Source organism: Entelurus aequoreus, linkage group LG09 (genome assembly GCF_033978785.1).
Source record: "Entelurus aequoreus isolate RoL-2023_Sb linkage group LG09, RoL_Eaeq_v1.1, whole genome shotgun sequence".
NCBI classification, from domain to species: Eukaryota; Metazoa; Chordata; class Actinopteri; order Syngnathiformes; family Syngnathidae; genus Entelurus; species Entelurus aequoreus.
This window is the reverse complement of record NC_084739.1, coordinates 14,074,239-14,100,511: the sequence shown is the minus strand read 5'-3', so window position 1 is coordinate 14,100,511 and position 26,273 is coordinate 14,074,239. Positions and strand designations below refer to the sequence as shown.

Below are 26,273 nucleotides of genomic sequence, written 5' to 3'. Positions count from 1 at the left end.
AATACAGTCTATTATACAGCATAATTCACATGTGATTAATATAAATACAGTCTATTATACAGCATTATTCACATGTGATTAATATGAATACAGTCTATTATACAGCATAATTCACATGTGATTAATATAAATACAGTCTATTATACAGCATTATTCACATGTGATTCATATAAATACAGTCTATTATACAGCATAATTCACATGTGAATAAAATAAATATAGTCTATTATACAGCATAATTCACATGTGAATAATATCAATACAGTCTATTATACAGCATTATTCACATGTGAATAATATACATACAGTCTATTATACAGCATTATTCACATGTGAATAATATAAATACAGTCTATTATACAGCATAATTCACATGTGAATAATATAAATACAGTCTATTATACAGTATTATTCACATGTGAATAATATAAATACAGTCTATTATACAGCATAATTCACATGTGAATAAAATAAATATAGTCTATTATACAGTATAATTCACATGTGAATAATATAAATACAGTCTATTCTACAGCTTAATTCACATGCGAATAATATAAATACAGTCTATTATACAGCATAATTCAAATGTGAATAATATCAATACAGTCTATTATACAGCATTATTCACATGTGAATAATATACATACAGTCTATTATACAGCATTATTCACATGTGAATAATATAAATACAGTCTATTATACAGCATAATTCACATGTGAATAATATAAATACAGTCTATTATACAGCATAATTCACATGTGAATAATATAAATACAGTCTATTATACAGTATTATTCACATGTGAATAATATAAATACAGTCTTTTATACAGCATTATTCACATGTGAATAATATAAACACAGTCTATTATACAGCATAATTCGCATGTGAATAATATAAATAAAGTCTATTGTACAGCATTATTCACATGTGAATAATATAAATACAGTCTATTATACAGCATTATTCACATGCAAATAATATAAATACAGTCTAATACAGCTGAACGAATCTGGCGGAATACAAAACTTCATATTCACCATGACATCTATAAAGAGAGCCTCCAGGCCTACAATTTAGTCTTAAAAAGTGCTAGAGAAACATTCTTCTCCAATATCATAAACAGCAACACAAATAAGGCCAAAACCCTATTCACAATCGTTGACAGACTGACTAAACCCCCAACACAAATACCAGCCGAACTCCATTCCACGCAGAAATGCAATGACTTTGCATTCTTTTATACTGATAAAATTGAAGGCATCAGACGCACCATCAATATCTCAAGTAAAAAAGTTGGATCACCACCCCATTTAGGCAAAAGTAACACAGCAATGATGGCAAGCTTTAATGCCATAGACTCTAAAACTCTAGTGGAAACGGTGACAGCTCTAAAGTCATCCACCTGCTGCCTTGATGTTTTACCTACCAACTTCTTTAAGAATGTTTTTGACTGCCTATCAACAGACATCTTGCAAATAGTTAATAATTCTATTAAATCGGGCAATTTCCCGAAGGCTTTCAAAACTGCAGTCATTAAACCTCTTCTAAAAAAGCAGAGCCTAGATGCCTCTGTTATCAACAACTACAGACCAATTTCAAATCTACCATTCATAAGTAAAATAATTGAGAAAGTTGTCCTCCAACAACTAAATCACTTCTTGGCTTCTACTGGCTGCCACAACAACTTCCAGTCAGGATTTCGACCTCTTCATAGCACAGAGACGGCCCTTCTTAAAGTTATAAATGACATCCGTCTAAACACAGACTCTGGCAAAACTTCAGTATTAATGCTTTTGGACCTCAGTGCTGCATTTGACACTGTCGACCACTCAATACTTTTGGACAGGTTGGAAAACTGGGTGGGGATCTCAGGCACAGTTTTAAGCTGGTTCAAGTCATATCTACAAGATAGGAACTATTTTGTTTCCATTGGTGACTTTGTATCAGAACCAACCAACGTAACGTGTGGAGTCCCCCAAGGTTCAATCTTGGGGCCGACTTTATTTAACATCTATATGCTCCCACTAGGACAAATCATGCAAAATAATAACATTGACCATCATTGCTATGCCGATGACACCCAAATCTATGTAGCGCTATCACCAAATGACTATCGCCCCATAGATCTTCTGTGCCAGTGCATTGAGCAAGTCAAACACTGGATGTGCCAAAATTTCCTACAACTAAATGAAGATAAAACTGAGATAATTGTTTTTGGTGCTAAAAAAGAAAGGTTTAAAGTCATCCAACACCTTAAATCACTGTCCCTGAAAACCTCAAATAAAGCCAGAAATCTTGGGGTTATTTTAGATTCTGATTTACATTTCGACAGTCACATCAAATCAGTAACAAAATCGGCCTACTATCACCTCAAAAATGTAAAAAGACTTAGAGGGCTCATGTCAGCTCAAGACTTAGAAAAACTTGTACATGCCTTTATTACCAGTAGGCTAGACTATTGTAATGGTCTCCTTGCAGGTCTTCCCAAAAAAACTGTCAGGCAGCTACAGCTTGTTCAGAACGCTGCTGCTAGAGTTCTAACAAAGACCAAAAAATGTGAGCACATTACACCAATTCTTAAATCCTTACATTGGCTCCCTGTACATCAGAGAATAGATTTCAAAATCCTCCTGCTCACATATAAATCACTACATGGTCTAGGGCCCAAGTATATCACTGATATGCTCCCACTATATACGCCCTCTAGATCACTAAGATCTTCTGAGACCAATCTGTTAGCGGTTCCAAGAGTAAACTCAAATCAAGGGAGAGCATCATTCAGTCACTATGCAACACATAGCTGGAATAAACTTCCTGAAGATGTCAGACTCTCCCCAACTCTCACTACTTTTAAAACTAGACTGAAGACTTTTATGTTCACCTTAGCTTTCAGCTAAATCTTTTAATCTTTTAACTTTTAACGTCTGCACTGTTTTTATTTTTATTGTCTGCATTTTAATTTTGCTTTTATTTTCTTTCATTTCACTTTGTTGTCTGTGAAGCACTTTGAGTCTGCCTTGTGTATGAAAAGCGCTATACAAATAAAGTTGCCTTGCCTTGCCTTGCCTATTATACAGCATTATTAACATGTGAATAATATCAATACAGTCTATTATACAGCATTATTCACATGTGAATAATATAAATACAGTCTATTATACATTCAAGTACAGTCAAAAAGGAACATATGCATTACACAGTCTGATGGCTGTCGGTATGAAGGACTTCCATGAATTGATTAACGTGGACCCCGACTTAAACAAGTTGAAAAACTTATTCGGGTGTTACCATTTAGTGGTCAATTGTACGGAATATGTACTGTACTGTGCAATCTACTAATAAAAGTCTCATTCAATCAATCAATCAATCAAATTGCAATCAATCAATTTTGAAAAAAATGTGCCTTCGCTCAAAAAAGGTTGAAAAACACTGCACTAACGAGTAGGTAACCTTTAACAATGTACTAGTTCAATGTTATTTTTTTTCACTAACTGCATACCAGATAAAAGACAAGATGAAAGTCATAACGAACATACCTAAAACATTGTCTTTGTTGTGGGGGGTGGTGGCGATCTCTTATGTCTGTGATATTCTCCACCCGGAAATGAGGCAGAAAGACCTACAACACGTGACCACGTTACCTTTGACCCCTCCCCTCAGCGTCACTTTTTGCCGGGAATCTACGACCACGTGTCCCCTCCTACCAATTCATTAGGAAGCACACAAAAAAAAAAACGCTCTCCGGCTAGTCAGGGAGTAAACTTGCAAGATGGCGGCGCGGTGGGGCGCAGGCGAGGAGACTTTAACCGCTTGCACTATGGATTATTTCCCCCTGGACACACTCTGCGAGGTAAATAGACGTGTTGTGGTGTGTTATTCCACGACTTAGTCTTGTTGTTGTCCTTTATACGCGTGAAAGCGAGATGCATAGCACCACGCTGCGCATGGTGAAGTGACACGTGGATAAAATGGCAACATCACCTAAAAGCTTTTTTTGGAAAATCCAATCTTTTTGTGTTGATTGTTCTCATCTAAAAGCCATATATGTTGTAATTATGCTACGCACGTTGTATGGTAGAGACAACGTTAGCGTTGAAGCGCCACATTGACTTGATGCTAGCAAGCCGGTGTGCTGGGCACTCCATTTAACCCGTAAAAGTAGTAAAATGGTAAAAAATGTGGAAGTGACAGTTATGCTTTAGTTTAGTTTAAATGTGCACAAGTTGCTTTATGGAGTCCACATGTTGTCATTTTAATTACTATAAGTTGCAACCGCCTCTCGTGCTGCTGTTGATTCATTCACACGTGCTGACAACACTACAGCATGCTAGCCAGCTAACGAGCTAGCCGCGTAGCTTTGTTGTTGCTTTTTATTCAAACAATGCCCCATTCAACATATTTAGAAGTTACTTTAAGGCGGTGTCGTGTCAGTGGGGATTTATTCATGCTTTCCCTGACATTTTTCTACAGTGTTGTGTCGTCGTTGCAGGGATAATGGAACGAGTAATTAATAAACCGGTATAATTATTCACGTTCAGCACGATAACTTGATTACTTAAAAAAATAACAACCCCACACTCAAATGTTATTTTATTTTATTTTTTTCAAAACACTCAAATGTACTTTAACTGTTGTTGAATAGTGTTTGTCGACTCACGCATGCGCATTAAACACACTAATGCTAACTAAAAGAAACACAACACACTCAATGTACTTTTTGCTGTTGCTGAATAGCGTTGATTAACTCACGCATGCGCACTAAACACACTAATGCTAACTTTAAAAAAACATCCCCACACGCAAATGTACTTTTTTCTGTTGTTGGATAGCGTTGATTAACTCACGCATGCGCACTAAATACACTAATGCTAACTAACCCATTCACTGCCTCTTCTTCTGTATGTATACTTCTATGGGGGAAAGCTGAAATAATCTAAATTGATGTGCATTAGTTTAAATGCACGGTGCAAATTTAAAAAGTATGGTGTTTTGCGGTACACAACACGTGGACAACGCTTCCTTCCATGTGGATCAAACATGTCTGTGCACTGAGTGTTTTTTTTTTTTTTCAAAAATCTTTATTTATAATATTCAACAAACAATGAATTAAAATAATAATAATCCAAACAAGCACAGAAACAGTAAAAAAAAAAAAAAAACAGCGGCAGGGGGTTGTAAACTCAATAAAGTAATTAAAATAGAATGCAAAATATATATATGTGACAAAATGTAAAGCCATAGGCTCACACAAGTTTTGTAAATAATCCAAATTTGGAACACAGCATCATAGTTTTCACAGCTTTTTTGTTAGAGGTAGGAAGCGTTTTAAAGTAAGAGTTCTAATTCTTTTTTAAAAGGCGCAAAAAACAGGTCGGGTATTGAGAAACTTACATTTATGAATATAAAACTTAGCCAATAGTATAATGAAGTTGCAAAGGTAAAATTCCTTTAAAAAAAAAAAAAAGTTCATGCTGTGTAAATCCAATCCAAAGAGCATATATTTAAATTAAAGCACAAATTTGTCGTGAATATTGTCCAGGATGAAACGACAGATGCCCTGCCATAGTGAGTCAAATGTACTTTTACTGTTGTTGAATAGCGTTGATTAACTCACGGATGCGCACAAAACACACTAATGCTAACTAACCCATTTACTGCGTCTTCCTCTGTATGTATACTTCTATGGGGGAAAGCTGAAATAATCTAAATTGATGTGTATTAGTTTAAATGCACGGTGCAAATTTAAAAAGTATGGTGTTTTGCAGTACACAACACGTGGACAACGTTCCTTCCATGTGGATCAAACATGTCTGCGCACTGATTACGTTTTTTTGTTTTTTTTCCAAAAACCTTTATTTATAATATTCAACATACAATCAAAGAAATAATAATAATCACAACAAGTACAGAAACAGTACAAAACAGCGCCAGGGGGTTGTAAACTCAATAAAGTAACTAAAGTAGAATGCAAAATATATATATATATATGTAACAAAATGTAATGCCATAGGCTCACACAATTTCTGTAAATAATCCAAATTTGGAACACAGCATCATAGTTTTCACAGCTTTTCGGTTGTTAGAGGTAGAAAGCGTTTTAAAGTACAGTTTTAATTCTTTTTTTAAAGGCACAAAAAACAGGTCAGGTATTGAGAAACTTACATTTATGAATATACAACTTAGCCAATAGTATAATGAGGTTGCAAAGGTAAAATCCCTTTTTTTTAAAAAAAAAAATGTTTTTCATACTGTGTAAATCCAAATAGCACATCTTTAAATCAAAGCACACATTTGTCGTGAATATTGTCCAGGATGAAACGACAGATGCCCTGCCATAGTGAGTCAAATGTACTTTTACTGTTGTTGAATAGCGTTGATTAACTCACGCATGCGCACAAAACACACTAATGCTAACTAACCCATTTACTGCCTCTTCCTCTGTATGTATACTTCAATGGGGGAAAGCTGAAATAATCTAAATAGATGTGCATTAGTTTAAATGCAAGGCGCTAATTTAAAAAGTATGTTTTTTTGCAGTACACAACACGTGGACAACGTTCCTTCCATGTGGATCAAACATGTCTGCGCACTGATTACGTTTTTTAAAAAAATTTTCTCAAAACCTTTATTTATAATATTAAACATACAATCAAAGAAATAATAATAATCACAACAAGTACAGAAACAGTACAAAACAGCTCCAGGGGGTTGTAAACTCAATAAAGTAACTAAAGTAGAATGCAAAATATATATATGTAACAAAATGTAATTCCATAGGCTCACACAGTTTCTGTAAATAATCCAAATTTGGAACACAGCATCATAGTTTTCACAGCTTTTTGGTTGTTAGAGGTAGAAAGCGTTTTAAAGTAGAGTTCTAATTCTTTTTTTAAAGGCACAAAAAACAGGTCGGGTATTGAGAAACTTACATTTATGAATATACAACTTAGCCAATAGTATAATGAGGTTGCAAAGGTAAAATCCCTTTAAAAAAAAAAAAAAAAAAAGTTTTTCATACTGTGTAAATCCAAAGAGCACATCTTTAAATCAAAGCACAAATTTGTCATGAATATTGTCCAGGATGAAACGACAGATGCCCTGCCATAGTGAGTCAAATGTACTTTTACTGTTGTTGAATAGCGTTTGTGCACTAAAAACACTAATGCTAACTAACCCATTTACTGCCTCTTCCTCTGTGTGTATACATCTATGGGGCAAGCTGAAATAATCCAAATTGATGCCTTAAACTAATGCACGGTGCAAAATTCTTGCGGCACAACACGTGGACAACGCTTCCTTCCATGTGGATCAAACATGTCTGCGCACTGATCATGTGTGCACACAAACACGTGGGACGTTGACGTTTATGTTTGAATATTTGACTCAGTCCAGTACCTTTTTGCTGCAGCAACTACCAATGCTTGATATTAGTAGGCACACAAAAGGCTTGGGACGTTTATAAAGGTTATAAGATCTGCAATACTGAGCTGATGCTTGCCAAATAGTGAGCAATGCTGCGTTGTTGTTTTGGTAGCAAGCCAATGTTGCATCCGATCCCTTATAGATGGTTACAGCTCATTGTAACTGTAGATCAAACCTTCAACACATTTACAAACGACATTATTTGCCTGTTTATGTGATATTTTTTATGGCCCTTAACCCATATCTCAGCAGTTAGTTTTATCAGTCCTTGCTGAACATGTTACCATTTTCTAACTACTGTTTTTAAATGTGAAATGTTTATCTGAAAAAACTGGGACTTGCATGTTTTTTAGGTAAATAGTAATGTAATATATTTCTAAAATGTTTAAAATAGTAGCATTTTAATGTGTTTGATGTTTTAAAAAGTTCTGTATTATACAAGACAATCCAGGTGACTATGCCGTATTTTCCGGACCATAGGTCAATTAAAAGGCGCACGGCCGATTAGCAGGTCTATTTTCATACAAAAGGCGCAATGGATTGATTATAAGGCGCATCAAAGGGGTCATATTATGATTTTTTTTAAAAAATTGAAAACACTTCCTTGTGTTCTACATAACATGTAATGGTGGTTGTTTGGTCAAAATGGTGCATAGATTGTTTTACAGATCATCTTCAAATTTTTTGTGGGCGGTCTTATTTACGTGGCTCACCTTCGACAGCGTCTTCTCCCCGTCATCTTTGTTGTAGCGGTGTGGAAGAAGTGTCAAAAGATGGAGCTAACTGTTTTAATGACTTTCAGACTTTACAGCAGAATTTCATATGTGGCTCGCTAGTGCAACAACAATGCCGGAAATGTGTCCCGTGAAAAAACATCCGTCCGGAACTCTTTGATAAATAAAGTTCCGTGGGTGAACTATGTAAACTCTCTACACCGGTGCTTTTTAGCGCTTTCATGGCTAGTCTAATGACAGCTATAAGTTAGAACTCTACGCCACTTTATATTGGAAATGGCAACAGCTGAATTCCCCCTAACGAGAAAAAGAAGCTTATCGACTACAATGTCGCCACAGACTACAATGACGGACGCGTGCAAATTTTGAAGACTTATGCAAATCCCAAATACACATCAGCAGGTACCAGAAGGTAAGAAAAATGCCAGATAATATGTCTGCTGATGGGTGATATTTTGCAGTTCTTGTACACACACCATAATAATACTCGAAGCGTTGCGGCTTCATACCTAACCAAAGTCGTACTAAAAGATTTTGAGAGATTCTTGAGAGCCGTGTGTAATGTTCTATATTCTCAATGGAACATTTAAAGTTTTGGTGTTTACTGACATCATGTTGCAGTCTGCATGTATCTCTTATGTGTGACTGCCATCTACTGGTCATATTTATCATTACACCATGTACCAAATAAAAATAGCTGTGAGGTCGGCAAGAAAACCAGAATTATGCCGTACATTAGGAGCACCGGGTTATAAGGCGCACTGTTGATTTTTCGCCTTACAGTCCAAAAAATACGGTACCCTCCATTTTTATATCTTTCATTCTAGTATAATAGCTTTCACGCAGACAAGGCATGTTATTAGCATGCTCATAATCCGAGTGTTGACAAGAGTTTTGTCTGTGACATGCATAGGGTTGGGTATCGAGTATCGCTTGGAACCGGGACTAACTTTCCGATTCTCCCGGAATCGTTCAAAAGTTTAAATTTCGATTCCTATTTTCGATACCAGTCCGCCGACCGGAAAAAAATATGTCCGCCGAACCGGAAGAAGAAGCCCCGGACACCAACGAAGAAGCGCCCACCGCCGGAAGTGTTAGCATAGCCGAGCGAGTCAGTCAAGCTCAAGCATGGATAGCGGGCGTCGGCGGTCGAAAGTGTGGCTTTACTTTACAAAAAAAAAAGAAATAACTGCGAAATAACAGAGCTCCATGTCCATCAAGAAACGAGTGGAGAGAGAGCTGCAGATGTACCAGGACGTTCCACCGACACTTATGTCTGACGACCCTGCTGCATGGTGGTGGTCCGGTGGAACCAACAAAAGACTTATCCTTTGCTGTCATATCTCGCTTTCTCCTATTTATGCGATCAAGCTTCTTCCACACCCAGCGAACGTGTATTTTCCACAGCAGGAGACACTATCTGTCCAGAACGCTCACGCATCCTGCCTGAGAAGGCGGATATGGTCATTTTCCTAAACAAAAACTGTCTCTGATTTTATACTGTACCTGCTGCTAATCTGGACTGGGTTTTGCAAGTTGTTTCTTATTGTTTCTTTGCTTTTCTGCACCAGGTTAGCCCATCAGTGGGAGCACGGTAACATTTTTAAGTACCTGCAGCATCATACACTTGTGTGTGTAAATGTGTTTTCATGAGGTTTCCTGCAGCATCATACACTTGTGTGTGTAAATGTGTTTTCATGAGGTTTTCAAAAATAAAGCTCTCTTGAGGAAAGTGTACCCCTGGGAAAATGTATTCATAATTTATAATATTTATATTCAAGTTCATAGATTTGATATTTATATTCTAGTTGAAAACAGCCCTGTGAGGAATTTATAGTAAAGTTCATAAAAAGTTAATAGAATTAAAATTGATGGAGAATGTCAGACTATTTCATTCAGAAAGACTGTAGGTTAGCTATCCATCCATCCATCCATTTTCTACCGCGTATTCCCTTCGGGGTCGCGGGGGGCGCTGGAGCCTATCTCAGCTACAATCGGGCGGAAGGCGGGGTACACCCTGGACAAGTCGCCACCTCATCGCAGGGCCAACACAGATAGACAGACAACATTAACACTCACATTCACACACTAGGGCCAATTTAGTGTTGCCAATCAACCTATCCCCAGGTGCATGTCTTTGGAGGTGGGAGGAAGCCCACGCAGTCACGGGGAGAACATGCAAACTCCACACAGAAAGATCCCGAGGCCGGGATTGAACTCACGACTACTCAGGACCTTCGTATTGTGAGGCAGATGCACTAACCCCTCTGCGACCGTGCTGCCCGTAGGTTAGCTAGCTCATTTAAAATATCCTAAACTTTTTTTTGACCCTGCCTCTTAAAAGAATCGGAATCGAAACAAAGAATCGGAATAGGAATCGTTGGAATTCAAACGATACCCAACCCTAGACATGCAAATCATCACGAAAAGGGGGGATGGCAGGTTTGTTTAAAGGTGTAATTAGTATGTTATTTGTCTTCCTAGACTGCTGAGTTGTGCTCTGGAGGACCGCTGGAGGGTTTCCAAAGCTGCTTAGACCTTTCCATCTTTGACGAGACCCCATCAATAGAGGCAAGTCCGCATTGCTGAACTACTTACTCAGCGGGGCTATTAATTGTCCTAACCTTATTTCTCTTGGTGTGTTTAGACAAAAGGACTGGACGAGGACAGTGAAGCCATGCTGTTAACCGCCCTGACGGAGATCCTCGACAACGTTGATGATGAAAACCTATCCCCGTTTGACACACTACCTGAGTCTGAGCTGCTGACGGCACACAAGGGCAGGGAACACTCTCCGGTTAGTGACCATCTGTCATATATAACTCTAAGGAAGAGGAGATTGATTGACAACATGTAGTTCTGAACATATTATTTTGTATTTATTCAAAACGCTATGTATACACGCTTGCATTTATTACATCCTAGTTTAAAAAGCTTTGTGTTGATCAATTCTTTATACTATGGAGGGTTTCCCTTTGATTGCCAAGGTACTTGTGGGGGCGTGGTCAGGACCGGGGAAAGGATCACATTATTTGCTGTGATGCATATATTTTCTTTCGAAATAGAAAACAAAATGTATACGTCTCTTAAAATAAATCTGATACTGTTAGGTGGCAGATCAATCGGCACATCCTAGTTTTCACCCAGTGATCAGTTCCAGTTTGGTTGTGTCTCTTTATTGATCTGCCCAACCTTTACCCCCCTTAACACTGGCTTTCCTATGTCGACAGGGCCTAACTTCAGAGTTTAGGTACATTGTGGAAGCATGTAATAATTGCTAAAAAAAAAAAGGAGTATGATCAAGAGATCTGTTTCATCCTACTCCTTTTTTCGGTCATGTTGAATTGTGCAAATATAACCGTGTTGTGTTCCTTGCGATGTCAAAGTAAACTTAACCATTACTATAATTTGCACCTTCTTTTTGTTCCCATTGTAGCTCAGAAGATTACTGTGTGTGCCCCTGTCCCCTTCAGAGAAGGACTCTTTCAGTACAAGACCCCAGTCAACTGGAAAGGTAGCCATCTCAGCACTTGAGCAATGCATTCGCTCATGTCGCATACATGCTTTTGTAGTAACATCTTCCCCTCTGTCTGCGCCCAGAACCTCCCTAGAATACCAATGGATTCACTACAGAGAAGCGACGGAGAGGAAGAGGACGCAAGCTCGCTCACTCTGAGCCCGGGAAGGCACGGTTTACCTCTAGACTGGGAAGGATTGGCCCTCCCGCTTCCTGTCACCTTTGAGCAGGAGAGCGACAACGGTCTTCCAGTCAGCCTCGGGGACTTTGTCAGACACATGCACCCGTACTGCATGGCCCTTTGTGTGGAGAATGATGGGGGGGTGCAGATGTTGCCAGAAGGGGGCATCTTGCTTGAGGTGGTGAATCAAGGGGAAAATGGAGAGCCTATCCTGGCTGTCCCAGACATGGGCCTTCAAGGTCCTCCACCACTCGATAAGTTTGCAGGGGACGAAGACGTAGCCTCTGACACGTCTGAGCATATTGTTGTTGACGACGATGATGTTGTCAATGTGCTATGTAAGGCTCCAGTAAATACTCAAAGTACCTGTTCTGATAAGGTGATTAACACTCAGAAGAAAGAGACCATAGCCAGAGTACCCTCCCGTAAAAAAAAGAAAAAGAAGAAACAATGCCCTCCCGATCCTGTCGGGGGGAGGGTTCTGAGAAGTGCCGCTGTGAGAAATCCAACAGAAGAATTACCCCAAAAACCTAAAAAGAAGCGAATCCATAAAGAAAAGAAAAACAAAATCACAAAAGCTTCAGTTGCTCCTGTACCTGCTGCTGTGAAACCTGTGAAAATAAGTTGCCAAAGTAAAACCCAAGTGGAACTCAATAGCCGAGAAACAAGTGTTACAGCTGCTACGTTTGTGAGACCTAAACAGGAAACTGGTCCAACAAAAGCTGGTGTTCCTGAAAGTCCAGTCACCTCCCAACAATCTAAAGAAATGGCTCAACCAGTATCCCAAGCCCCCAGTGAGCACTCCAGCCCACCACCATTGGTGTGTCCAAGCTGCCCTGCATCTGCTTTCAACAGCCCTGCACTGACTGTGAATGAGCCCCTCCCCCCGGTGACCCCTGCGCTTCCAGAGCCAAAGCCCAAGTCCCTCAGTTTAGCCGAGTATCGACAACTCAGACTGCAGAAGAAGCCCGTGTTGGTGGAAAAGCAAGGCGACAACAGCACCAAGTGGCCCAGCCTTCCGGAGCCCCCCAAACAACTGACCCCTATACCCTGCCTGCCTGACCCCAACCCCAAGGATCTTCGGCGGTCCACCGCCCAGGCTGTGAGGGACGTGGTCGATATTAAACCTGCCTGGCAACCGCGGGGACCCTGTGCCCCGCCCACCCCCGAGGCACTGTTGGTGCCACCAGCCTACATGGTTAAATCAGCCAACAAATCTGTTACCGCTGTTTCTAAACAATCACAAGAGTCACAAGCACTCTCACCACCACAAAAATCTTTAGTTAGTACACCTGATCTTGTCACCCCCCAGCCTCACACTTCTAAATGCCAATCTGTGATGCAATCACCTGACATTAAGACTGTGCCTAAACTTTCCGATGCGCCGTTTGGTAAAATCTCTCCTCCAACCAATTCTGAGATGGCGTGCTCTGCTGTAGTTCCTGTCCCACAGAAGACCCCCGTTATCCAGAATGCGCCAGAGCTCGTACTTACCACTCCTACCTCTTTAAACGACCTCAGCACATCTGCAAAGTTCCCGGCAATTAATGCCAAACATTGCTCCGCTCCCTCCTTGGCCTCAAAGATTCTTAGACCACAGGCTGCTGTGCTTAAAGCAAATAAGAGCGTGACTACACCAGTGGAACCTCGAACAGCAAAGAGCCCCACACAGGAGTTGATTGAGTCCTTCACCAGTGAGATAGGTAAGTTTGACAGTTTTACACCAAAGTCTCACAAATAGGAATTGCTTTATTAACAGAAACAAATGTAAAGGTCCCATATTATACTATGTTTCAACTATATAAAATAAGTCTCACAACAGTGTCCAAATATTTCATGCAAAAAATTAACTTTCGTTAATTGGGGCAGGAGCATATGCAAATGTTAGCAACTAGGGATGTGACAATTATTCGGCCACCGATCAGTATCGGACGATTTTCTTGAAAAAATAATAAATCACCATTGTCCAATAAGGCAGATTACCGATATCGATCCCTTATGGCTGAAATTGTATTTATTTTTAGTCTCCCGGCTGACAAGCTTATTGTGTATTTTAATACAAAGTGTGGAGTAGTCCTCATAAGTTAATAATGGCCTCTATTACGGCAAATAAACTGCATTTCTTAATATCTTATGTATCGTTATCAGGTAGGATTATTACTAGAGGATGGGGCTAAACATGTTATACATTAATTATATCAATATGTTTATTTTCTCAATCTTTTTTTTTTGGTGGGCGGGGGTAAGGTTTACAAATCATAATAGAATAGAATAATTGTCTGGGCATAGGACTTTGAGGGCGGAAATGCTCTCAATGTATGATGGATAGTCGTGATTGATTTTGTTTAGTTATTGTATACTGTTGCCTTTGTCAAATAATTGTATTTAAAGAGAATGAGGAACCTGTTGAAATATTGTTGATTTTGGTAAACTGTCAATAGCACTAATCCGAAAGAAATAAAACATTTACAGTTAATACATGTGATCGGTATTCACTCATAGATGATTGGAATCTGCAACATAAAACCCTGATCGTTACGTCCTTATTAGCAACTCTATCATAGTCATGTGAGCTACAGTGCTAACATTACAGCAAAATTATGCTAGGTTATCTTATTTGTTGAGGAAAATAATCTATTATACAGCTCCCATGACTATAGCTGACTAAAGGATAGTTAGAGCTCCAGGCTTCTTTTTAACATGTGTAGCAAAGCCTGTTTTTAGATCTCAGCTGTCCTATGGTGGGCATCATTCCTTCATGATGTAAATGTATTTACAGGTATAGAAGCTGCTGATCTGACCAGCCTGTTGGAGCAGTTTGAGGAAACACAAGGTGAGCAAAGTTGCTCCTGTTATTTATGTTTTTACTTGCATTTGTTTTAAAGCAATATAAAATCGAGCGGCCAGGTTCTTGGCCTGCAGTAGTAGGTCACATCTTTTAAAGTTGCTTAATCTAGATGAAAGCAGTGTCAGTTTTCTGTGGCGATTAACGACGAGAGGGGAGAAGCATGTGATACTGTAACTCTTGACTGCCTTGGCTGGAAGCATTTATGACGCTGTGAAGGTCCACTAACAAAGTTAGATGCAATATTTTCACAGGTTTTTTTTTTTTAAGTGAAGTTTTCTTATCTGAGATGTGTTCTGTAGGGCAGCAGAGGAGCTGCTTTGTGCTGTGGAATTCTGCTTTGTCTGCGAATTCATTTAACTCTCGCTGTGCTGTCTTTGTTAATGGGTGTAAAAGGCTCAACGTGTCGGGCAAAGTGATTCCTCACTATGTTTCCATGCACTAAATTAGTCTCAGTTCTCAAATAGTTAGTTTTTTTGTGTTTTCACACCTAAAGTCTCATTGTCCATGCACACTGTCTAATGCTAGTCTTGGTCATACGCCATGTGCCCTCCCGTACACTGGGAGGTACTTATTGCCTTTTAGTGCGGGTAAATGTATTGCTTTTCCGGTGGATTTATGATGTCACACCAAAACAAGGCCTCTTTGCGGCTCCTCACAAGTCAACAGCCCAGCTGTTGTTGTACCTGATGTCCGCTGTAATATTGGCACAGATAAGAAATATTACATCTCTCATGGCTATGCTGATGTTAAAAAGCAGACCGCATCCAGAAATGATCAAAAACTGCAACGAACATGACCGTACTACCGATGAGGTCCTCCCGGAGTTGCTGAATGCAGGTCCGAAGTAAAGACTGGCGGTAAAGAGTTGTCGTTCAACAATTTTCGTACGGACAATGGAAAGAAAACTTTTGAATGTCTCAAAGTTCATTCAATCAATCAAAGTTTATTTATATAGCCCTTAATCACAAGTGTCTCTAAGGGCTGCATGAGTCACAACGATAAACTCAATAAGCTCTGTGGATTGATGGAAGGAGTTTTAAGTCCGAAAGAAAAGACTGTCCATGCCCCGATACAGCTTCAAATTAGGGTTGCTATTCTGTACAAAATTGACAGTTGTGCAAGTTGTACAGTTATTGCTAATCAGTTTGTAGTGCACAAATATATTAGGGGCGGCATGGCGTAGTGGGTAGAGCGCCCGTGTCAGAAACCTGAGGGTTGCAGGTTCGCTCCCCGCCTCTTACCATGCCGTTGTGTCCTTGGGCAGGACACTTCACCCTTGCCCCCGGTGCCGCTCACACCGGTGAATGAATGATGAATGAATGAATGGTGGTGGTCGGAGGGGTGGTCGGAGGGGCCGTAGGCGCAAATTGGCAGCCACGCTTCCGTCAGTCTACCCCAGGGCAGCTGTGGCTACAAAAGTAGCTTACCACCACCAGGTGTGAATGCATGATGGGTTTTTAACATGTAAAGTGGCTTTGGGTACTTAGAAAAGTGCTATATAAATCCCAGGTATTATTATTATTATTATAAATGCAGCGGGAAGACGTTTGTGTACGCTATAGTATTCTCTTATTAAACCTGCTTCATTCTCTTCCATGATCTCACTTGTATTTGTTCTGGAGTCCAAATGAAGCTGGCATTGTCTATTTCATAAATTTGGGTTTTTTTCTGCCATCGATGCACTTTAAAATGTTCCATTCTTATAATTTGTGAAGCAATTAAACAGTGTCTTCTTCACTCCAGTTGTTGCCTATGTTTTTATTGAATGGTATCTGCTTCCAGGTTATGTCCCACTTGTTGAGACAAGCGCATGTACAATATGATGGGTCCCCACGGGCACCCACTTGAGCGGTCTGGCTTTCAATCGCATAATATAGGTGTATTAGTCTGACTTTTCAAAAACCAAAGGTGATCAGATTAAGGTGTTTTCATGTGTTGTAGAATGTCTATTCTGAGCCGAATTATTTGAGAAACCGGACTAATTTAGTGCATGGAAAAGTAGTCACTGAAAGTGTTAGTGAACCATCCTTGGTCAATGCAGACAAATGCTAAACTTGAACTATCCTAACATCCCACATATCCATTCTATTCCCTCCAGCTAAAGAGCAGCAAAGTGTACCGGAGGTCTGTGGTAGAGCAGCAGCTGTAGGAAACTCGAGGTGAGTTACCCTACAGCCCTCACGCTGCTCTGTGGGAGTGATGAGTCAGACCTGTGTATATGTACATTATGTTGGTGTGACTCTACCCATTGCCAAGACCTGCCGCTAATGTAGGCCTTGGAATGGCCTCCCTTGCTTTTGTTTAGACAAGACCTACTAGCATTGCGTCTGTGTACACGCCGGCCGTACTAATAACCCTTGCGTTCACTTTTTAGTGCTGAATTTGCACGTGAAAGAACTGTCGTGGAGCGTGTCCGAGCCAATGATCTCTCAAGCCCTGCAGGTAATTAATTTAAAAACAGTTTTATGGTATTCCCTGCTCTCTCATAATGAACATTCAACATCCCCCAGAGTTCAAGTATAATATTGGTGCATTTATTTTGTCTTTAGCCCTCACTCCTCCAGCCACTCCTCCACACCAGATGTGGAAACCTCTGGCTCCTGTGGCTCTATTGGGGAAGACCAAAGTTCCACTCTCCAAGACCAGCCCCTCCAAGGCTATTCAGATAGATGCCCGCCCTTTGCCATCGTCCAGATTTCACAGCAAGCCTACCACAGCTGCTGCCCCCGTCTCACTCGATGCGGTGTGCATGGACCACGACTACTGCCTTCCCAGCAAAGGCAATGACGAGCCGGGCAAGCGTTGGAATGTCAAACAGCAGACTTTCATCACAATCAAACCCATCAAGCCCCCTGCTGCTGCCACTACAGTCACGCTGGAAGACGCCTCCCAGTCCAACACCCAAGCACCAGAAGCTCTGGGGAATGGGGTGGAGGGCTCCTCTGTTCTGGAGACTCCGGAAGCCTCTCCAGCTTGGCAGCAGAACGAATCCACCTTCAAAGAAAGCACCACCAGGAAGGGGCATTTTGAGAGGTCGTATGGCTGTCACGCTGCCTCTTGCACCCCCAGCCCCACCTCAAGCACCAAAGAGAGGGGGAGAAAACGAAGAGTCCGACGTTCTCCGTCTGTGTCCAGCAGCTTAGAATCCGACTCCCATTCCTCTCGATCTCGGTCTAGATCCCACTCACCACCCAAGAAAAGGTCACATCCCCTGTCAAAGCAGAATATCCACGTGTATTTTGGCTTGAGGCTCATCATACCTCCCGTTTCCTTCTCTAGGTATCGTCACCGCCGCTCTCGAGGCAGATCCAGCTCCACCTCGCGTTCCTCTTCTCGGTCCTCTGTGTCCTGCTCACCCCCGAGGAGGAGAAGGTACTCGTATTCCTCCTCTCACTCTGGCTCCTGGAGTCGCTCCAGATCGCGGTCACAATCTCCTGAGAGATGTGCGACGTGGGGTCGAAACGGAAGATTGTACAGGTACAGTATTGTATTACATTAGGAGAGCTTCATGTACGTTTTTATTTTTTATTTTGATTAATGTGTTTTTTCTTTCAGCCCCTCGTGTCGAAATACTTATGGACACCGGGAAAATACAGAGGATATAAAGAGACGCAAGGAAAAAGCCATTGTAAGTCGCTTGTCAATCATGTTGGAGTTTTTTGTGGAATTTGAGATTGATTTGTTTTAATTCTCCCTATAAAGGAAGAGCGACGGGTTGTTTACATTGGTCGTATTCGGGGCACAATGACCCAAAGGGAGCTCAGAGAGCGTTTCTCTTATTTTGGCAAGGTGGAGGATTGTACTCTGCACTTTAGGGACCACGGGTGAATACTCCACTTCTCTTCTATGCTTTGCTTACTCTGTGGCATGTTGCACTGTTACTGAACCCTTCTGGTCTCATCAGTGACGTCAAGGGTCAAGATACAGTGCTAAAGCATAAACAGGCCTGCTCATAACTGGGGCCTCCTGGATGCATCCCAGGTCGCTCTTTTAAAAGCAAGCCACAGTTTTGAACACCCTTTAAACTGCGATAAATGGAAATGGACTTCAATAGAGGCTAATGCTTAGAAAATCTGTCGCCTAATAGGGATAACTACGGGTTTGTGACTTACTACAACACCAAGGATGCGTTCACCGCCATCGAGAACGGAAGCAAACTTCGCAAGCCGGACGAGCTGCCGTTTGACCTCTGTTTTGGTGGGAGGAGACAGTTTTGCAAGACGGGCTATTCTGACCTGGGTAAGCAAGACGGCGCTCCCTACGTCGCGTGCAATCTTTTGTGTCACGCTAAAAAGTGTAATAGATTTGTCCTTTTCAGATTCCAACAGGGACTATGAGCCACTATCTACAAAAAGCAAGGCGAAGACACTAGACTTCGACACTTTACTGAAGCAGGCCCAGCAGAGTCTGAAGAGGTAACAGGAAGCCTGTCGCTGGAAGCGGCCCAACACTTACCTCAAAAAGAAGCAAAACTTCTCTTTTCAGTTTGTTGTGGCTTTAGGGTTATCTTTTGTTTACATTTTTATTTCTTTTCGGCAAGCCTAATACCTTCTATTGAAGTGAAGATTTATAACTAAATGAACAAAATGAGTAAAAAAAAAAAAATGGAATAAGTGACATAATTTTTTTTTAATGTTTATTTAAATGTATAACAAAATGGAATACTTTGGAGAGAATCATTTTTAAAGAGAGCATTGGAGAAAATATATAATACACCAAAATGTACTGCAAACGTGAATAAAATGGGAACCTGAGCTGTTATGTCTAGTAATTTTTTTTCAACTTTAATGCCAAACTACAGGACTGGTTACAGTTTGTGTGTAAAGTGAGTCTGCTGACAAACTGACCTTGGCGAGAGCTTGAGCCGCTGTCATGGCTGCTGGTTGCAGGAGCTCTGCGCTCGTGTTTCCTCCTTTTGTGTTCTTGATGTCTCCCTCTCGTTTCCATGTTTTTTGTCGTGTGGCTCGGACCACTTGGTGACCGCGCAACAAGGGGTGGCACTTTAGTGACTTTGACACTGCTTTTTGGTGCTTTTTTGTGAACTTCTGGATCTGCCTCGGAGAAGCCATTTGCACTGGAGACCAGCTGCTGGTTCTCTGTGTTGAGAGACCTGAGGAAGAGACGAGGGTCCGGAGCTGGCGCTGAGCATCTGGATGGACGAGTTTCCCGGAAGACTAGCTTGGTGAGCATGTATCGGACACTTCAATCTCCCTGAATGCCGTGGACTGGACAGTGACCTAGGACGGAGTTGGCTCTCTTGGTCGCTTCATTGGGTCTCTTCCTGTCTCTCGCCGTGCAGACCATGCTGTGGAGAATTGCAGAGGCCACTGTGTGTGTGTATATGGGTCTTTGTTTATTTTTGATCAATGCATGATGCAATCCTATGTATGCAACATGTATTATTTAATGCTCATTTGTTGCGTTTTACTTATGCAGATGTATGTAGAAATGGTGCAGCTGGTTGTGTCGTCTCTGTGTTCTAATATAGTTTATGTACTTTGTTTTCATGTTTTACCTTGTTTGGACTTTTTGAATCAGCACTGCAACCAAGTAATCTCCCCATTGTGTGACAATAGTATATTCCAGCCTAATTTGTTACACTTGAGCATATTGACCTGGGATATTCATATGTACTGTACCACTCTATTGGGAACATTAAGATCAATGTTTAATATGTTCCAAGCCGGATAATTTATTTTGTGAATGCAAAGTCAAGAAATCCAGGTTGTATATTATATTATTATATTGCTGACACACATACTGACAAGTTGCACTCCCCCTTTTTTTTTTTAAACAGCATTGACTCACTGTTGCATTCCTAATATGGGATGGGGTGCCAAAGACACCTAACACATTCGAGATCATTCACTTGCAAGTTTTGCTTGTCACACTTTATCTTCGGAGACCGTTTGTTTTTGTGTTAATAGCGACTAATCGCAACCTAGGTTCGACGTTTTGATGACTTGTTGACTGATAAATATGTTTATTACCCAAACCGTAATTATAACGAGGACCTACAGCATTCGCTACAACACCAAATAATTTTACCATTTACTGGACCTAAATATTAATTGACAATTTCGCTTAATATTGTTACCAGCATGTAGTTTTGCCTATCCTTACCACAAAAAAAAGAAAAAATGCATTAAAGGGTCGGTTAATGTGTTGATAAATTGTCGTTGAGGCAAGAGGACGTTATCTATCTTGACAGTTGAAACATCTTCGTGCTGTTTTGTCACCCAGATCTGGTTTTGACTGGTTTAAACTGGTCTACTGAGCATGCGCACTCGGTGTAAACAGGAAGAAGGGAGTGAAAAAGGAGGGCAGAAAGAAGAGAGAATGCATGGACAATGCAAAAACATGTCCTCTGATTCAGTCTTTATCAATATTTGCGAACAATTGTTTTGTACTTTTTGATAGCGACTCCAGTTGGGTTCGGCGCGAACAGGTGCGATAATTCGGACAATTCCTGACAGGCTCGCTCGAACCGAAAGACGCCAGACTTGCCGCTGTCTACTACGACGCCATTGATTTGCTTCAAAAATTCAAATCGTGTTGGATTTACCTCAAGTTTTTTTTTACTAAAGTCCACCCCCGGATACAAAAAAAAATGGTCCAAAAAGATAAGACACTGGAAACTACTCCGGTGGAGGCCGAACCGATCCCGAGCCCCATCTCGGGAGACGCGTGCGCTGCGGCCCCCGGCCTGGTGGAGGACTCCGGCATCGGCGTGGAAACGACGGGCCACAGAAAATTCATCAGCGGAGTGGTGGAAGGTACTGCATGTCATCCGTGATGAAGCTGTGTTGCACTCGCTAGTAAACAGAATGAAAATGGGTCAGCTGATCCTAGAGTTGCCAACTCCCAGAAAATAAATAAGGGACACCTTGCTGGGCAGGTCGTGGTCAAAAGTTTACATACCCTTGTAAAGAACATAATGTCATCATGGCTATCTTGAGTTTCCAATAATTTCTACAATTCTTATTTGTTTGTGATAGAGTGATTGGAACACATACTTGTTTATCACAAAAAACATTCATGAAGTTTGGTTATTTTATACATTTATTATGGGACTACTGAAAATGTGACCAAATCTACAGGGTCAAAAGTATACATACAGCAATGTTAATATTTGGTTACATGTCCCTTGGCAAGTTTCACTGCAATAAGGCGTAGCCATCCACAATGTTCTGGCAAGCTTCTGGTTGAATTTTTGACCACTCCTCTTGTGTTGTTTTTTTGACATAGACTTGTTTCTTCAGCATTGTTTTTTTTTTTGATTGATTGAAACTTTTATTAGTAGATTGCACAGTACGGTACATATTCCGTACAATTGACCACTAAATGGTAACACCCGAATAAGTTTTTCAACTTGTTTAAGTCGGGGTCCACATAAATCAATTCATGGTACAAATTAGGGCTGCAACAACTAATCGATTAAATCGATTAAAATCGATTATAAAAATAGTTGGCGATTAATTTAGTCATCGATTCGTTGGATCTATGCTATGCTTCCTTTGCCGTTGAAAGTTTATTGTACATCATAAATCATGCCTCTCACCTAGATAGTAGAAGGACAATGATGTAATCTGACATGTTGGTACACTTTGACAGCCAATTTAGACCCAGAAATGGCAAAAACACGAAAAACACTTTGTTCCACCCCCCTAGAAATCAGTGATGTAGTAGGGGAAAATATCCAACGTCGTGATGCGTTTTTTACATTAAGCATATGCTTAAATAATCAAAATGCGTAAATATTAGATGTTTTTATAAATGTGCCCATTACTACATTACATACACTACCGTTCAAAAGTTTGGGGTCACCCAAACAATTTTGTGGAATAGGCTTCATTTCTAAGAACAAGAATAGACTGTCTAGTTTCAGATGAAAGTTCTCTTTTTCTGGCCATTTTGAGCATTTAATTGACCCCACAAATGTGATGCTCCAGAAACTCAATTTGCTCAAAGGAAGGTCAGTTTTGTAGCTTCTGTAACGAGCTAAACTGTTTTCAGATGTGTGAACATGATTGCACAAGGGTTTTCTAATCATCAATTAGCCTTCTGAGCCAATGAGCAAACACATTGTACCATTAGAACACTGGAGTGATAGTTGCTGGAAATGGGCCTCTATACACCTATGTAGATGTACCAAAAACCAGACATTTGCAGCTAGAATAGTCATTTACCACATTAGCTATGTATAGAGTGTATTTCTTCAAAGTTAAGACTAGTTTAAAGTTATCTTAATTGAAAAGTACAGTGCTTTTCCTTCAAAAATAAGGACATTTCAATGTGACCCCAAACTTTTGAACGGTAGTGTATATACATACAGTGTGTATATAAAAGTTAAATGGAGGTGTTTGGAAGTGTTTTAAGGGATTTTATAGGCAGAAGAGAGCAACTCTCATAGGCTTTCTTGTAAACGGACTTTTGATCGCACTTATTTAAACTTTAGAATGCAAAAAAAAAAGAAGAAACATCTGTTCTTGTCTTAGATAAGGATTGTAAATGATAGGCAAAATTCCAAAAAAGTGCAGTTCCCCTTTAAGCAAATATAATTGAGTCCTTTGAGGTACTGCAATACCAGCTACCTGTTAGACTGCTGTAGTGTCACTGTCATGAAGCTGCATACCGGTAAATTATTTATGTTCAACAACCCGAGAGGGACAGGCGGTAGAAAATGGATGGATGGAACTTAGATGACACCCAAATAGAGTTTTGAGAACAAGACATTATTATACTAACAACAAAATAACAGAGTTGTTGAATGACACTTAATACTACTGAAGGCTGGAATATACTCTTGCGTCGCGTAGCTTGCTGAGGGCGTCTTGTTTGATTTATAGTTCTTCTGTGTGGGGTAGCGCCAAACTTGTAATATTCTTACAAAACATTAAGGGGCAGTATCTACAGAAGGAGCAACTGCTGACTAGATCCTGTGAAGAGTGACTATATACAACTACTGAACTACAACTTTGTCAACACTGGAACTAATCATTCATAATAATCAGGTTACTGATTAGTGTGATGTCCTACATTTCAGTCACAGTGGGTGGTAATGTACTGCCTTCCTCTTCACCGCAAGCAGATAGAAAATCAAACAAACTGACTAAAAAGATAAAAATAAAAAACATCAGAGAAGTGTCACTGAATAAATACAAAAAGAGAGTTGAGGTAAGTGGAAAGGTTCATTGTCAACAGTGAGTGTCACATATGTCCAAAGTCACATTAGTGTCTTTAATTTAGCTATGTAACTACGGTAATCATACAGCCCCGGGTCAAGTCAAATTGTTTTGGTGTACCCCTCAGATTATATTAAATTTTCTCTAGATCTAAAAAAAACATGAGGTCCTTAAGCCCTATGGTTTAATAATAACATTACTTTTAATGAACGTTTTACTTATAAACCTTTGTGAGGATGAACTGTGCAACTTTTGAACGATTCGCGGCAGAGTACGTTATTATTTGCAATCATTTTCGAAAGCTGAAAAACACACATTCAGTAATTATTTTCAGAGCACACAGAGATATTAAGTACACAATATCAGTTTTCTTGCAAATGTTTATTTATACATTTTGTTTTATTTCATACACCAATCTGTGTATTTCAAGCACAAAGTCAGCTCGCCTGTGTTCAGGGACCCTCCCTGACAAAAACTGACCAATCACAGCTCTGCGAACCTAGGATATTTGGGAGGTGCACGTGGGAGGCTACGCGGGGTGAGTGGGGGCGACTGCGTCACCAGGCTTTAGTTAGCATGTACCTCATTGACGTCATAGCCACGTGTAGCTGGACAAATACAATCTTCCCCAATTGTTCCTTTTTTTTAAAGAAAAAATGTCACTGGTAAAAAGTAAAATTTGGGGTCTGATTACCAGAAGCTCAGCAGATAACTCTCGCTCACTGGCCATGCTGAGGCAGAGACTATGTTAACACTGTGGGATAAAGTGGACGAAATTGGATCTTTTCGAGATGTGATTTTTTTCCCCAGCTGACTGTTTAGTTTACAAGTAAGTTGGGTTGTACGGTATACCGGTACTAATAAAGTACTGCGGTACTATTGAATTAAAAACGGTACTACACTGCCTCTGAAAAGTACCGGTACTATATTTTTTTTAACGGACATTATGGCGCGCCGTTATCAGGCCGTGACATTGCTAGAGCAGAGGCGCATGTTCGGTAGCACAGAGTACTTACAAGCAGACACAGTGTGAAGACATAAGAGGAAGAATGGACGCATTTTGGCTTAAAAACCAACAATTAATGTGAAGCTATAAACACTGAAGCGCCGCTCTACAAGAAGTGCTTTAAAACATAGCGACCTCGCGGCTAACGTCCATCCGCAGTCGGCAGTGTTTTAGCTACTTGTAAATCATTAATCCTCGCCTCCATGGCGACAAATAAAGTATGTTTCTTACAAGTATCATCCATGCAGGACGAGGAATAGCTAAACATGCTTCACTACAGCAAGCTGGTGCTCCTCAATGTAAAAAAAATGGGTGGATCTATACATACATCGACTGTAACGATACCAAGTACAAGAGCCGTATGTAGTCGATACTACAATGATTACGTCAATATTTTTTATCATCTCAAAATCTTTTCTTTTTTTTTATTGTTTGTAAAGTCTGGAAATATGTCCCTGGAAAAAGGAGAACTTTAATTATGACCAGTTTATGATCCTGTAACTACTTGGTATTGTATTGATACCAAAATGTGCAGTATCGCCTAAAACTAATGTAAAGTAACCTAAACAACAAGGGAATGAGCACTTATTACATTTTAACAATAAGTGTAGGTACAACATGTTAAAACAGAAAGTAAGCAGATATTAACAGTAGATGAACAAGTAGATTAATAATCAATTTTCTACTGCTTGTCCCTAATAATTTTGACAAAACAATAGAATGGGAAATGACAGTTACTGCATACATCGGCAGCAATAGTTGGAGCCTTTGTTTTCTTACTTACTGCTAAAAGAGTAGTTGTTTAGAATGTTCATTATCTTATTTTACTTTTTATTTTACTTTTACTTAATTTGATTTCAATAAGAAACATTTGCTTAGTTTGTCCTAAGAATTTCTGTTCAAATAAATCCAATAATGTTTTTTTTTGTGTTGAAAAGTATCAAAATACATTTTGGTACCGGTACCAAAATATTGGTATCGGGACAACTCTACAAGTAAGTAAAAGGTGATTATTATTAGACTCGAGTATAAATGCACACTGGCCCCAATATGGCCCCGGCGTGGCCTTGACATCATTTGCATGCGCAGTTCGGTAAAGTGAAAACAAAAGATGTTGACTGGATTCCACAAATGAGAAAAGAAGTCGCTACTACACGAGAAAAAATCTGCGTATTAGTGGGTTGTTGTTGTGGCTGTTGTGTAGAGGAAGTGGGCAGATGGTGGAAAACAACTGCAAAAAGGAAAGTGATCATGCTGAGCACACACATAACGTAGCTCAACCAAAGATGACGTAAAAGTCGCAAACAGGTCGCATTGCCATTTTGATTGCAGTGATTTGAAAATATCAGATCCCAAACGCATTAGGACTACCT

At 40.1% G+C, this 26,273-nt stretch overlaps 2 protein-coding genes and 1 non-coding gene across 7 annotated transcripts in view; all 3 read left to right on the top strand.

Annotated features, from left to right (window-relative positions):
* The first annotated feature begins 3,683 nt into the window (after positions 1-3,683).
* Positions 3,684-19,463, top strand: pprc1 (PPARG related coactivator 1). 2 transcript variants are annotated; one of them, XM_062058143.1, is made up of 14 exons: positions 3,685-3,857; positions 10,648-10,734; positions 10,811-10,960; positions 11,600-11,677; positions 11,764-13,564; positions 14,641-14,694; positions 16,808-16,868; positions 17,084-17,151; positions 17,259-17,910; positions 17,989-18,186; positions 18,265-18,337; positions 18,412-18,533; positions 18,797-18,948; positions 19,028-19,463. In XM_062058143.1, the coding sequence occupies exons 1-14, from the start codon at positions 3,777-3,779 to the stop codon at positions 19,126-19,128; spliced, it is 3,678 nt and encodes a 1,225-aa protein (XP_061914127.1). In that variant the 5' UTR covers positions 3,685-3,776; the 3' UTR covers positions 19,129-19,463. The 2 variants fall into 2 exon arrangements, with proteins under 2 accessions (XP_061914128.1, XP_061914127.1); XM_062058144.1 differs by lacking the exons at positions 18,412-18,533; positions 19,028-19,463 and having other exon boundaries at positions 3,684-3,857; positions 18,797-18,936.
* Positions 18,580-18,718, top strand: LOC133657849 (small nucleolar RNA SNORA50). The gene has a single exon (XR_009827380.1). It is a non-coding gene; the product is annotated as a small nucleolar RNA SNORA50 (small nucleolar RNA).
* Positions 19,464-21,001: 1,538 nt separating the features above from the next.
* The window catches only part of oga (O-GlcNAcase), a 28,232-nt gene continuing 22,960 nt past the window's right edge, over positions 21,002-26,273 (top strand). For all 4 annotated transcript variants that reach the window (XM_062058129.1, XM_062058128.1, XM_062058127.1 and 1 more), the window contains exon 1: positions 21,002-21,485. In XM_062058129.1, the coding sequence (XP_061914113.1) occupies positions 21,320-21,485 (166 nt within the window). In that variant the 5' untranslated portion in view covers positions 21,002-21,319. The remainder of the gene's footprint in view (positions 21,486-26,273) is intronic.